The sequence below is a fragment of the Anarhichas minor genome, unplaced genomic scaffold, assembly GCF_050575085.1.
Source record: "Anarhichas minor isolate MPS153535 unplaced genomic scaffold, ASM5057508v1 ptg000079l, whole genome shotgun sequence".
Lineage (NCBI taxonomy): Eukaryota > Metazoa > Chordata > Actinopteri > Perciformes > Anarhichadidae > Anarhichas > Anarhichas minor.
The window spans coordinates 3,507,501-3,520,050 of record NW_027466525.1 but is presented as its reverse complement, the minus strand read 5'-3'; the positions used below and the strand labels follow the sequence as shown (position 1 = coordinate 3,520,050).

The window sequence follows — 12,550 nt, the reverse complement described above, 5'->3', positions numbered from 1 at the left end:
GTGTGTGTGTGTGTGTGTGTGTGTGTGTGTGTGTGTGTGTAAGGCCTCTGACTATGAAGTGAAACCACATATTTTGGCAGGGAGAGAACGCACGCCTGGGTCTTTCGCATCATGGCAAGCTGCCAGCTGTCAGTAAAGGTGCTGGATTACTGGGCTGAGAATTATGAATGAGATTATAACCGTGGACATTAAAAGATTCAAACACCAGGCCTTTCTTAGTAGAAGAAATACTAATAATAAATGAAGTAGTTTTGTAACTTCCTTGTTGTGACGTATTTCCTCATCAAACAGGTTGTTGGTGTTGGACAGTGAGGGACGCACTTCAAGTGTTTTTGTGCCGTTTGATTTCAAAAGTTGACACCCTGTCATTTTAGTGTTTTTAAAGGTACTGACGTACTCCAAACTGACAGACTGGGGCATGAAATTAAATAAAAATCAATTAAAAAGAAGATTATAGAAAAAACAAATCTTCAATCAACCTTAAATGTGCATTTATCAACGTTGATCATGTTTCACATGGCACCTTTAGCCAATTTGATATAAATTTGACTGATATTAAAGTCCATGACAAACATCCCTTCCACTGACCAAATTATTACAATTATTATTATAATAGCAGAAAAAGAAACGAGGCTTCGGACTGAATTAGCAACTTTTACTACTGCCAATAACTGACAATGCTTGGACGTTGTTTAAGAGTTAAAGAGGTCACTGTGAACTGTATCGCGCTCCTCACCTGGGTTCTGTTGAAGGCCACACGGGCGAAGACCGCCTGTGAGATGCCGGCCCGCTTCAGCTCGTCCCTCACCCACTGGTAAATCTCGACGGACACCTCGGTGTTTGAGGACACCTGTGGCTCCATGGGCTTGTTGTGGGAGTTGCGGTTGACCGGCGGGTGGTTGAGGTACTGCTGCGACAGGGACTGCTGCGCCAGTAGCCGGTTCACCGCGTACTGCTGGTTGAGGATCTGCGCCATCACGAGCTGCTGGTTGACCAGCTGGGGGCTGATGGGCGTGGACACCAGGCCCGGGTGGTGCATGCCGGGCATCTGGGGCTGTCGGCCGCCAGTCTGACCGCCGTGTTGCGGTGGGGCGTGAGGCAGCGGGGGCACCGGCGAGGAGGGAGTCTGCTCGGCCGTGCTGCCGGGGATGGGCTGCTGCTGCTGGGAGAAGCCCAGGTGGTTGTGGTTGTGGCTGTGATTAGAGCCGGGTGGAGAGAGGTCGGACAGGCCGTCCATCTCTGCAGGAGGAGAAGAACGAGCGAAGAGAGGGCGACAGTGGAGGGCAGAGACAGGGATAGGGGGAAAGAAAAGGATCAGTTTCAAAGTCTTCCTCAAACACCATAAAAGACAAAACATCACTGGAGAAAGTGCCGGTGGCTACAAAAAGGTTAAACCTTAATCTCAGAAAGCATCGGCTTAATGTCACCAAAGCCATGATCTCTAATCAGAGAACCAGATCTGCTCTGCATCAGATGAAACTGTTACCTCAAGTGAATCTTAGCCTGTCAGCAAACATTTACTTTCATAACAAACGGAAAGGAAAACATTTTGGCAGTCAGCACATATTCATGAATAGAAACCCAAACTACTAACATAAATATACAGAGGTTTGGTGTGTTGTTCCTAACCAGAGCTCTTCTCAGGCCGCTTCCTCCCCGACCGGTTGTGACACAGCTGATCAAAAGATCGCAGATAAAAGAGCCTCGTTGTGTTTTGACCATGCCTTCGAAATTAAGTTCAGATCATATGTGGTCTCATCATGTGAAGAAAATAAATAATCTTGGAGAGACAGTGGAGTGTGTGTAAGTGTAGGTACAGGATGCAGTGAGTAAGGAAGCACATGGGAGGATACAGCGTACAGTACAGTGTCTGAGTGAACTGAAAAAGACAGGACTTGAACTGTCTGTAAGACAAAACGAAGAAAAGAAATCTCTGTGCCGTCATTTAATGGCGTTTTGGAGATTTTTGTGGCATCTCTTGCTTTGAGTATCTTTAAGTCCATAATGGCTGCCAGGGAATGTTTTAAGACAGGTTTAAATGATGTGCTTAGAGGATGAAAACAATGATTTAACATTCAAAGTACTACCCACAGCGAAGTGAACGGCTGAAATGTTTTCAGGTTTCCGCCTCTCTTTAAGGAATTTCGCATATGCTGAGGCTTTCTGCATGCGCGCTGCGCTGACTGGCTGAGTGAGTGAGGGGGCAGCGTTTAAGAACTCATACGGATGGCAACATTAACACCTCAGAAGTGTGCTGCGGCCTTCACATCCCACAGCAAAGCGTCGCATGAGATTGTGAAAAGCGTAAATTGCTGTTGTGGGGAAGAGGAGGCAGGGAGGGGGGGAAGGGGGGTCTTCAACAAGCTGAATTTTTCAGCAGATGAAAGATTAAGTGCATGGATGTTTTCCAAAAATACCCACAATAATCGTGCGTTTTGAGCTGCCTGTTTCTTAACTGTCAGCAAGCACAAAACACCCGGCCAAGACGGGTCTATTGAGCGTTTGTCGAAAACAAATGATGTTGGTGGGGGAAAAAAAACAAACAAACAAAAAAAAAATCTTGGTAATAATCACATCTCTTCCCATAATCCCTGGCATTCCCTGGCTCTGATGGTATGGCGTTTCTATTCACTCATATGCGAATGTGTGTGTGTGTGTGTCTGTGCGCATATGCTTGCTCGCACGGACTGCTGGGGGGCATGCTCACAAACACACAAGCACACAGGCACACAGAGAGGCATTTCCATGCAAATTGAAAAGAGAAGGGGGTGACAGAAGAGCATGGCAGGCCCTGGGAGAAAAAGGCTGCCACAGAAGCGGGAGTCCTCGTGTGGAATCCTGCCACAAAAGAGCCCCGGATTAAACACACAATGGGAATGGGATGTGGGCTGAAGGGAGGGGGGTGGGGGGTGAGAGAGAGAGAGAGAGAGAGAGAGAGAGAGAGAGAGGGAAACATACAGAGTGACCCAACTTTCTCTCGTTCTCTCTCTCTCTCTCTCTGTCTCTTGCGTTGGCTTCTCTGCACCGGCGTTGCCACCTCAAGAGAAGCGACACCGCATTCGCCGGCGGCCCGGCTAACACCACTTCAGCTGGCAGAGCAGCAGGGTGGCGTGCCAGTACCTGCGACCAGGTACTTATTCCCCTCGACTTCGGGCGCAAAAAACGCTCGCTTACAAAAAAAAAAAACGCAGCACGGTGAAGTAAATGCAGAGTCACATTTGACGCCACTTGCCAAGGCACAAAGGGATGACCGTGCCACTCTCTCTCTCTCAGCCCCTCAAACTTGGCATCTCACCAGCTCTTTCTCTTCCTGCCATTCGTGGCCGTGCACAGCAGACAGCAGCCCGTCATGAATATTGAGGTCGGGGGGGAGGGGGGCACCTGAGGCTCGTGTGCCAAGGTTTTTGTGTGAGTTTGTGTGAATACATCTTGAGATGTTTCCGTGTTTCGTATACGTCGGTGGATTTGTTCTCATCAGGACTCGATGTCCCCGGAGGGAGCGATACAAAAAAAAAAAAACAGTTTCTGCTTCTTTAAAGCCAAAAGGACTGAGCACTTAAATGCATTCCAGATGAAAAGAGACATTATGTGACGGGTGTGACCATGATGTTGGTTGAAAAAGTGAAGGTAGGATTGTTTCCAAAATTTCCAAACTGAGTGTGAGCAAACAATGCAAATAAGTGATTTTTCATTTCGATGCGACTTTTAAGTGCTATTTGGTTTTTCGGATTTAGACTTTAATTGAGATTGAGTTTAGGCAAGAAGACAAGTAAGTCAGTAAGATTAGGTATTAAGGAAGGAATGTAGCTCCTCACAAGTTCGTTAAATTACTGTGTGTGTGTGTGTGTGTTTTGTCTCAAATCTATCAAAATGCGTTCACACTATGGCGACAGGAACCACTACCGTGTGGCGGCTGGGGTTGTGGTAACTCTCCAAGGAATTAATTCATGTCAGTGTAAGGCCCTTCAAAGTGAAATAACCAAGAGTGTGTGAGTGTGTGCGTGTGTGTGTGTGTCCATGTTGCAACATACCTAGTGCATTGGCACGCGGGCTCTCACGGAGGACACACGTCCCCAGGTAGCCCTCCAGCTGGGACGGTTGGCGCATGCCTGCACAGCCGGATGGTAGGGCACACGCAGACACACACACACACACACACACGCACACACACACACACACGCACACACACACACACACACAGTTGTGAGGATAGAAACACAGGGTAAAAGCTTCCTACTGTACTTCTCTCCCACTCCAGCTCAGCAGAAATATGACATTTAAAACACCAGCGTCACCGAGGCCGAACCAGCAGCTGAGACGGCCCCATTTTTTTTGAGGAGTCTAAAACCACATCGAGAACAATCGTGACAGGAACGTGTAGGAGTATGTGAGAAAGTACAGCAGGTCTGGAGTAAATAATGTTTCTCGGCATATGCTGCCACTTTAACAGAAGCAAAAAAAAAAAACATCAGATCACAACACGCTATTTGCATGGAGGCTGTGAAAACATTTTGATACAATATCTCATCTGTCATCCCGGCGAGCAGTGTTGCACTGGCAAAGAAAAAGAAGAAGATTGTTCAACAGATTGTTAAAGCTAATATCACAACATTACGCTCCCTTGTGAGCCTCGCAAACCGAGCGGTGTTCTGCTTAATCAAAAGACATAAAAATAAAGCGGCATTCTATCTGTAGCTGGGGTGCTACTAGTATCACATAACCTCATTTCCTGGCGGGTCAAAGGGGATTTTTTTTTTTGCGATAATGTAAAGCATGCGTCGTCGGAGGGTTGATAAGAAAATCTAATTGAATTTCAGACTAGGCGGTGGCCGGCTGAAGTCATCGCTGCCTTTTGTCAAAGGAATAGTGAGGCAAACAAAAAATGAAACAGTCAGAGGCCTCAATTTGGCTCTCGCGTTGCTGTTAGTTAAAGCAATAAATGGCTAAATCAGAGATAACGCCGCGTTCGGCTGCAAAAACTGTGGCGTAATCTTGAGTTATTAGATAACAAGATAAAAATGTATTTCTGCTTCATGCAACAGCAGGAAGACAAAGAGACGGTTGGTTAGGGAGCATATTGTAATGACGACTGGTGTGTGATTGTGTGTGTGTGTGTGTGTGTGCAAAGAGACAAAAGTGTGAGCGCCATACTTTGCGCCCCTCCGTTTTGCTTACCCATCATATCTTTTGTCTTCTTGAAATGTTTATACCAGCGCCCAAATTCCTGACACTTCGCCGCCGACACATTTGCATAGTAAGTGCTGTTCACAATGGAGGAAATCATACTCTGAAAGAGAGAGATTGATTGAGAGGGAGAGAGAACGAGAGAGAGAGAGACTTTAGATTCTCATTGTGGAAAATGCAGACATAATATTAAAGCTTGTGAAACATGCAGTAACACTGTAGCTTGTCAAAACAAATAAAAGATAGGGACACGGTAAAAAACCCAGCACTAAAAAAACAGAAAAAAAGACATGCAGTCATTTTTGGATCTCGTCCTCTAAAAGGTGAAACAAATTAAATCAAGCAAGGTTTTATCTGTTCTTCTTTATCAAATGCCGTTGAGTTTGTCGGAACATTTCTTTTGGTTATTTCAGAGCGGCTAAATTATGAGGTCAACTGAGGTCCGAGTCTGTTGACATCAAGAGCAGACGGCGGGAAATATATTTACCTTCAAAAGGAGAGAAGAGAGCGGCTTATTGAATATCAGCATCTGGGGAGTCGGGCGATGTAAACAGATAAACGTCTTTCATTTTCCAGCTCTTTATTTACACAATCTGTTAAAGACAACGACTTCAAGCGGATCGAGGGCCGCGCCGCGCGTTCTCAGTGGATTCTCTGCCCTCTCTGCGTTTCCTTCCACCGCCTCGGAAAAAACAACAACAAAGAGGCGATATTTTCCTTTCCCTTCCACTTTCATTAAAATTAATGTTTTAACACCTTGCCGGCCTACGGGCGAATAGCGAGGTTGGTGCGGGAGAAAATGTTTTTTGATTGTTATAAATATTCAAAAGAACCAAACCATCTGTTTTCAAATTACAGGTATGCCATCTTTATCATTTTCTATAATATATGCGCTTGGAGGATGGCGGAGGGGAACCTTCTGGCGGAGCAGCGTGGAGGTACGAGCACAATGAACGGGATGATTCTGGTTCTGCAGCGTTCCTGCACAAAAAGGAGGGTGAAGGATGGCAGCTGTGCCTTGAGAGAGGTCGACCGAACTCTGAACTCCCGACCTCTGTTAAAGCTGCGTTACGCCAGGAAACTACAGAGAAATCCACCGCAATTCTGTTCTTGGCCGATTTGGGTTTTTGGATTTTTTTAAAAGTCAGACCCACCGCTTCGGATTTTTGCCGTTTCCGATTTTCTTTCTTAGAACTATAATTAACGGCAAGTCTCCACACCAACTTCAGTCACCACCATCCCAAAAAATAATTACAACCATTCCGAAGTCAAAAATTCTAAACTTTGTCATCTATAGCGGTTAATTGCATAAAAAAAAAAAAAATCAAATGATTAGGAAATAAAAGATTGTAATTTTATGCTCTGATTAAAAACAGTTCATATAATATAAACTATAATACGCTGGTTAGAGCCAACGTTAGGAAGTTAAAAAAGGCCATCATTTCCTCTCTAACTCTATATTGCTGTGAAAACCTCTCCTTCAATTAACCGTATGTATTCAAGGTTTTCGCCAAAAACACAATTTCATAAGATCTTCTTACATCTCGATAGCGCTATAATTTAAATTTAGCTCAAAACTAATTTTTACTGAATAGAGCTTTAACTCATCATAATGCAACCTCCGGTAACGTTAGCTGTTAGCTCCGTGCTATTGGGCAGAAGAGCCGGTCACTGTGATTAGTCTCATGCACGGCAATGAATTACAATAAAATAAGTGTCTGATTAAGTTTTTGAGGTTGTTCGTGTCTTCTACATTTCCACGGCGACAAAATGTTGTGTGCGTTTGTCTGTGACGTTACTGCCTGTGGCGCTGTGTGCCGGCACGTGTGTGTAAACGCTATTGGCAAAAAGAAAAATCCTAAATATGAGGCTGATCGGCCGCTCAGCTGAAATCCGAGATGAAAGCTCTCCTTGAGTTAACGTACGTCCGACCAGAACACACCACAAAACTTTAAAATGTGTCACAAGGTGCTTTCAGAAGGACCGTGATGGACATGCTTCCTTTGTCAAACTGTAGCAGGAAGAGAAATCTGCTTGAGGTTGAGCTAAAGCGAAAGCTAATCAGCTTCAAGCGCCGTTTTAACCAGCTTCATGTGATACCTCGCCCTACAAACAGCTACAGGACGGACGTTCGTGGCCAATAACACGACACAGGAGTTTACACAAGCAAGAGTTCTCAAAGACTAAGACTGTCTCGGCTGCAATAGCAGTAAAATGCAACAAAGAGGAAATAAAGGCAGTTGAGGAAGAGTTATATGTGTATATGTGTGTATATGTGTCAGAAGTCACAAAAGACTCCACTAACCATCGTGGACGTGACTCCCACCATGCTTGCTGTGTAGTCGGGTAGAGCGCCAGTGGTTGCACTTCGTTACGCCTATTCAAGCAGTTGGGTGGGAATTTGGGCAAACCACGCTGTGGTGCATTATGCCGTCATGATGACAAGAAAAAACAGGAGGGTGAAGAGGTCTGCATTTGGACTTGCACGGTATAACAAAGCAGCCTTTAATAGATCTACTGAAAAGACTTCATTCAACGAGAAGCGCTGATGGAGTTCAGGTTAGGGTGAGGAAGTCAGAATTGCCCTTATTTAATGGGTCATACATTTATGCATGAAGCAGCTTTCTTTTTGGATTCATTATTGGCATCAGAAAATAACAACTGCAACCTTCCATGGTCTTAAAAGTGATAATTCCTGTTCATTCATTATGATCAGCATAAGTCAGTGTAAATAAGAATGAATGGTTTTCTTCATGATTTACTGGGCTTGGGAAAAGTAAAGAAAATTGGTGAAGCAGCGAACCAAATCTCCCAGTTTAACCTGGTTCTGTTAGCCAACTCCCACATTTATTTAAAGTAAGAAGAGTTCTCCTTTAAGTCGGTGGGATAATGAACTCCTCTCCTCCAGCCTGCCATGTTTTATTTACAGTATATCTGGGCTAAGGCGGCTCCAGGCAACAAAACGAGAGACCTGCAGAACACGGTGTGCCTCTCTCTCTCTCTCTCTTCCCATCTTTCTCTCTATCCCTCTCGCTCCCTCTTTCTCCGCCATCTTTGACACAGATGTTCTAATAAACGCTCCTCATTAATCAGCCCTCTCCCTCAATACATCACTCTACCTCTCACAGGGGGCCCGGCGTGTGTGTGTGAACGAAACAATACACACACACCTATTCTCTCTCTCTCTCTCTCTCTCTCTCCCCACTGCTCTGTCACACACACATGCATACGCACTAAGTGAAATCAAGCAGATAACCAGAGCCTCTGCTGCTACTGCGGTGCCAGCAGGAGGGCTGCGCTGGGGCTTGTCAACAGGTAGCATGGCTGTGTGTGTGTGTGGGCGTGTGTGTGCATGAGAGTGACGGTGAGGGTGTGTGTGCGTGTGTGTCCATGAGCATGTGTGTGGACCCTTTAAGTGATAGCCATCTGCAGCACAGAGAGCTTATCAGCAAGACCAGGAAGTGGCACAGGGCTACTATCGGTCCCCAACATCTACTCCACTCCCCATCATGGGAGACAGGAAGAGGGAGAGTGTGTGTGTGTGTGTGTGTGTGTGCGTGTGTGTGTGTGTGTGTGTGGAAGAGAACAGCGGTGCAGCAGGCAGGTACTGTAGGCACCCAGCTGCCAGCGTTAGAGTGTGGTGCACACACAACGTACAACCCCTGCAGACAAACACACACGCCGCAGTTACACAAAGGCACACATGCAGAGTAACACACGTGCACGTACACAATTAAATACACACACACACACACACACACACACACATTCCAACTTAGCCTGATGTCTTGAGTCAGCTGGGGAAAACGCACATCCCATTTGCAACACTGCGCCTCGTCTCTCGCCAACATCTCACACAGCTCAATTATGGCACATATTCACCTCAACTGGGATGACCCCCCCACCCCCCCACCCCCCTCTCTCCCTGCAATCTAAAACACACACACACGTATATATACACACACGCACACATGCACACACATACACTGGCAACCAGGTTGCCCCTATGGCTGCCGAGGTGGTAAAGGCCCGCTAAGATGGCATTTTGATGACTATTTGCTGCTATGCAACGCAGCAGCTGGTGCATCAGGGGCCGCCCAGTGAGAGCGAGCAGGGGGTGAGCAAGAAGAGGTGGTGGCAATGGGAAAGAGTGGGGTGAGGTGGTGGTAAGAGGGGGGGGGGGGGGGATCTCGTTTGTTGCCATAGTTTCTGCGAACACGGGCAAGGGGGGGTTGCTAAGCTTGGTAGCAACCTCTGAGAGAATAAGTCTGGCTGATAGGAGGCAGAATCAGGAGAAGTTTAAATCGGGCGATGCATCCCCGTGTGAGTCTTGAAGCTCGCTCAGAGCCGGTTCCTCTGACGGAACGACAACGAGTTTCTTCGTGCCATTTGTAGCCCAAACACACAAAAGCGTGACTCGCCCCTGCTACAAAAGAAGTCAAACTAAATGTGTTCGACAAGACCCCGTACAAAAGCAGCATTTCACAAAATAACCCCCCCCCCCCCCGCTGCCCTCCCCCTCCCCGCTCTGCTCCCCCCCCCCCCTCTCTCTTCAGAGGTGGGCTAATTCTCTTTCACTCACTCACCGCGATTCCCTCATCTGTTGACCTCCCTTTTCTGTCTGGGATTACGCAGAAGAATATCAAGGAAACACTAATCCTTAAAAGGTGCCAATCCTTCTGCTCCCGCCTGCAACGCCCCTTTTCTCCTCCCACTCATTTCACTTTTTTCCCCTTTTTTTTTTTTGGTCAAGTCAGAAGCCTCAGAGGGCGGGCCAAACGCGTCCTGGCTTGTCGCCTCCTCATCAGACGACAAGGTGACATCACTGGTCCCAGAGCAGGGGGTCCGTGTGTCGAGGCAGTGTCGGGGGCGTCCCTCAATCGTGACAACCGGTCCACTAAACCAGTCGGGTTTATGAGGAGCAAGCCACCGCTCTACGGGGTGCAGCAGGCCACATGAAACCCCCACAGAGTAACAGATGTCAAACACCATCATGGCAGCCATGTTTGAACAAGGCAGCTACATGTACATCATCAGGGTGTGGAGTGACCGCACAGCAAAGCTGCCAGTTTCTCTCTTGAAATAAATTTAAATCCAGATTAGTATTTTGGTTAAATTAGCTGCCTTAAAAACAGACATGGCAATAAAATAAGGCGATAAAACAATATCAAGGCAAACTGAAAAATCAAGGCTTAGATTTGGCTCATGAAGACGTATGATTGATACCCGGACTCTACAGTAAGCACTGAGTGTTCATACTACGCCTAAATAAATCTGCCAGCTCTAAAATCTGGTTTCACCTTTACAGTTACGCATTCTCTAGATTCCGGTTTCAACTGTTTACGAGCAGGGATGCACAACAACGAGAGCACAAGTGAAGGGCGAGACTACATCACACTGCAAATGGAGACAAAATGACGTGTTGACGGTTTGCAGTGACTGAAGCTATACCGAGCATCTCTGCGTGACAGTAAATGTAGGAAAATTGAATGCCATTTAGATCTGAATTTAGGACCAAATTGGCTGTTAAAACAACATACGAGACCGAAAGCAACAGATTCCGTTCAAAACATTTCCAGGACCTTCTTCCATCCTCACTGGAAAGCTAAAACAACCTTTCGGTTTTATTTGAGGAGTGTGCGTATTTGAAAATAGTGTGAGGACGAGCGTGCGTGCCCGTGTGTTAGATCCTCTGAGCGAGCGCGCGCTCTCCTCTGAGCCGTCTTCACATATGGACCGTAAACAGGGTGATTACCAGACCGGGCTGGGCTCCGCCTGAACGCCACCCAGGGACTCTTTACATCATCAGCGCACTGCTCATGCCCGGCTAAACACACAAACACACACGCTGAGAGCAGCCGCTCACGCTCACACACACACACACACACACACAGACACTTATGTACACACACACACGTACACACACACACGCAGCGCAAATGAGGGTCTCCAGGTGACCATACGGTGGCCTGGGAGGAGAGCTGGCTTGGTACTGAAGGCACCTACGCACACGCTCCCATCTAAACACACACACGGGCGGGCAAAACACAAATAACGCTTTAGCATACGCGTCCCGTGCGTTCATACGCGTTTCACAAACATACTCTAGCGAATACACACGGAAGCAAGCGTGTCTCCTCTGCACTGCGAGACACACACTCAGACACACACATTGTGGCCCTTGTGAGAGATATACTGCCGTTTCATTCCATTCACTCCAGAGCTGCCTCCATGATATACTGACTGCGCTGCCTCTTAATACAATATCTGCGCTAGTGCTTTCTATACAAAGTCCCAGCACACACACAAAAAAACCACAGAATACAACACCTGACATGTGGACGCATGTCCGGCCTGAAATGTTGAGAATTAACTAAATGGGGGGAAAAAAAGAACAAAAAACAATCCAGATCGTTCTGGGTTTGGGCCAATGTTTATCCAACAATAACCATACGTTCAACAACACCTCTGCTTTTTGGCTGCCGATGCATACCAGTGTGTGTGTGTGTGTGTCGGGGGCGGTAAAAGAAACAACAACAAAAAAATCATGCGGCAAACAAATGACAGTAAGCCATTGATTCTGATTTTCTATGCCGATTCTCTTTACCAATCGATCAAACTCAGGGCATTTGATAAGTACAGGATAAAAGAAAGTGGTGATGGAGATAGGGGTGTTTGTTTGTGTATGGTAGCAGGGGGGTTGGGGTTGGGCGTTAATCTTTTTTTTTTTTTAGTTTTTTTAAATAAGCAGACTGGGCTTCAGCACCTGTGATAAGGGACATTCTTTAGCCAGAGAGCTCTGATTCATGTCTTTGAGTAACTCCTTGAGGGCGTTTCTTACTGTAGAGTGGCTCCATTGCTCGGGCGGCAGGTCCTCCAGCTTAGGACAACTGTGGAGAGAGAGAGAGAGAGAAAGGGGAGACATGCGGGGGTGGAGGGGGGGAACAGGGAAAGATAAGATAAGGGGGAGGAAAAGGGGGGAGAGAGAGAGAGAGAGGGATGTAGAGGGAGAGGGGTGAGGAGAGAGCATGAGAAACAATTCAGATGGAGAAGAGACAAAGATGGAAAGGAGAGCCAGCAGCCCCGATGGTATCTTTAAGCGAAATGATAAAATACACAGGCCACAAATTCAGCAACCCAATATCAAAACGATTTTATCTCCATTGTGAGGGCTGGACGTTCCCCTGATATATGGAGCAAACGGGTAATAACACCAATCTTTGAATCTGGGAATGCGTTTGACCCAAACGGCTACTGATTCATGCGGCAACTTAAGGGGAAGTTCTCCTGCAGCATCCTCAACACCACACTGCAACACTTCCTCGTCCAGCATCACCGGCTTCCAAACAAGGCGTTAGACTCATCC

General features: G+C 46.7%; 1 protein-coding gene across 9 annotated transcripts in view; it reads right to left on the bottom strand.

The window, feature by feature from the left end:
• satb1b (SATB homeobox 1b) overlaps nt 1-12,550 on the bottom strand; it is a 48,080-nt gene that overhangs the window by 25,455 nt on the left and 10,075 nt on the right. For 6 of the 9 annotated variants that reach the window (XM_076081089.1, XM_076081090.1, XM_076081093.1 and 3 more), the window contains 4 exons: nt 11,951-12,074; nt 5,176-5,287; nt 4,032-4,109; nt 737-1,239 (listed from right to left, as the gene is read on the bottom strand). In XM_076081089.1, coding sequence (XP_075937204.1) covers nt 737-1,239; nt 4,032-4,109; nt 5,176-5,287; nt 11,951-12,074 — 817 coding nt within the window. The remainder of the gene's footprint in view (nt 1-736; nt 1,240-4,031; nt 4,110-5,175; nt 5,288-11,950; nt 12,075-12,550) is intronic. The other 3 variants (XM_076081092.1, XM_076081095.1, XM_076081098.1) reach the window with 1 other exon arrangement.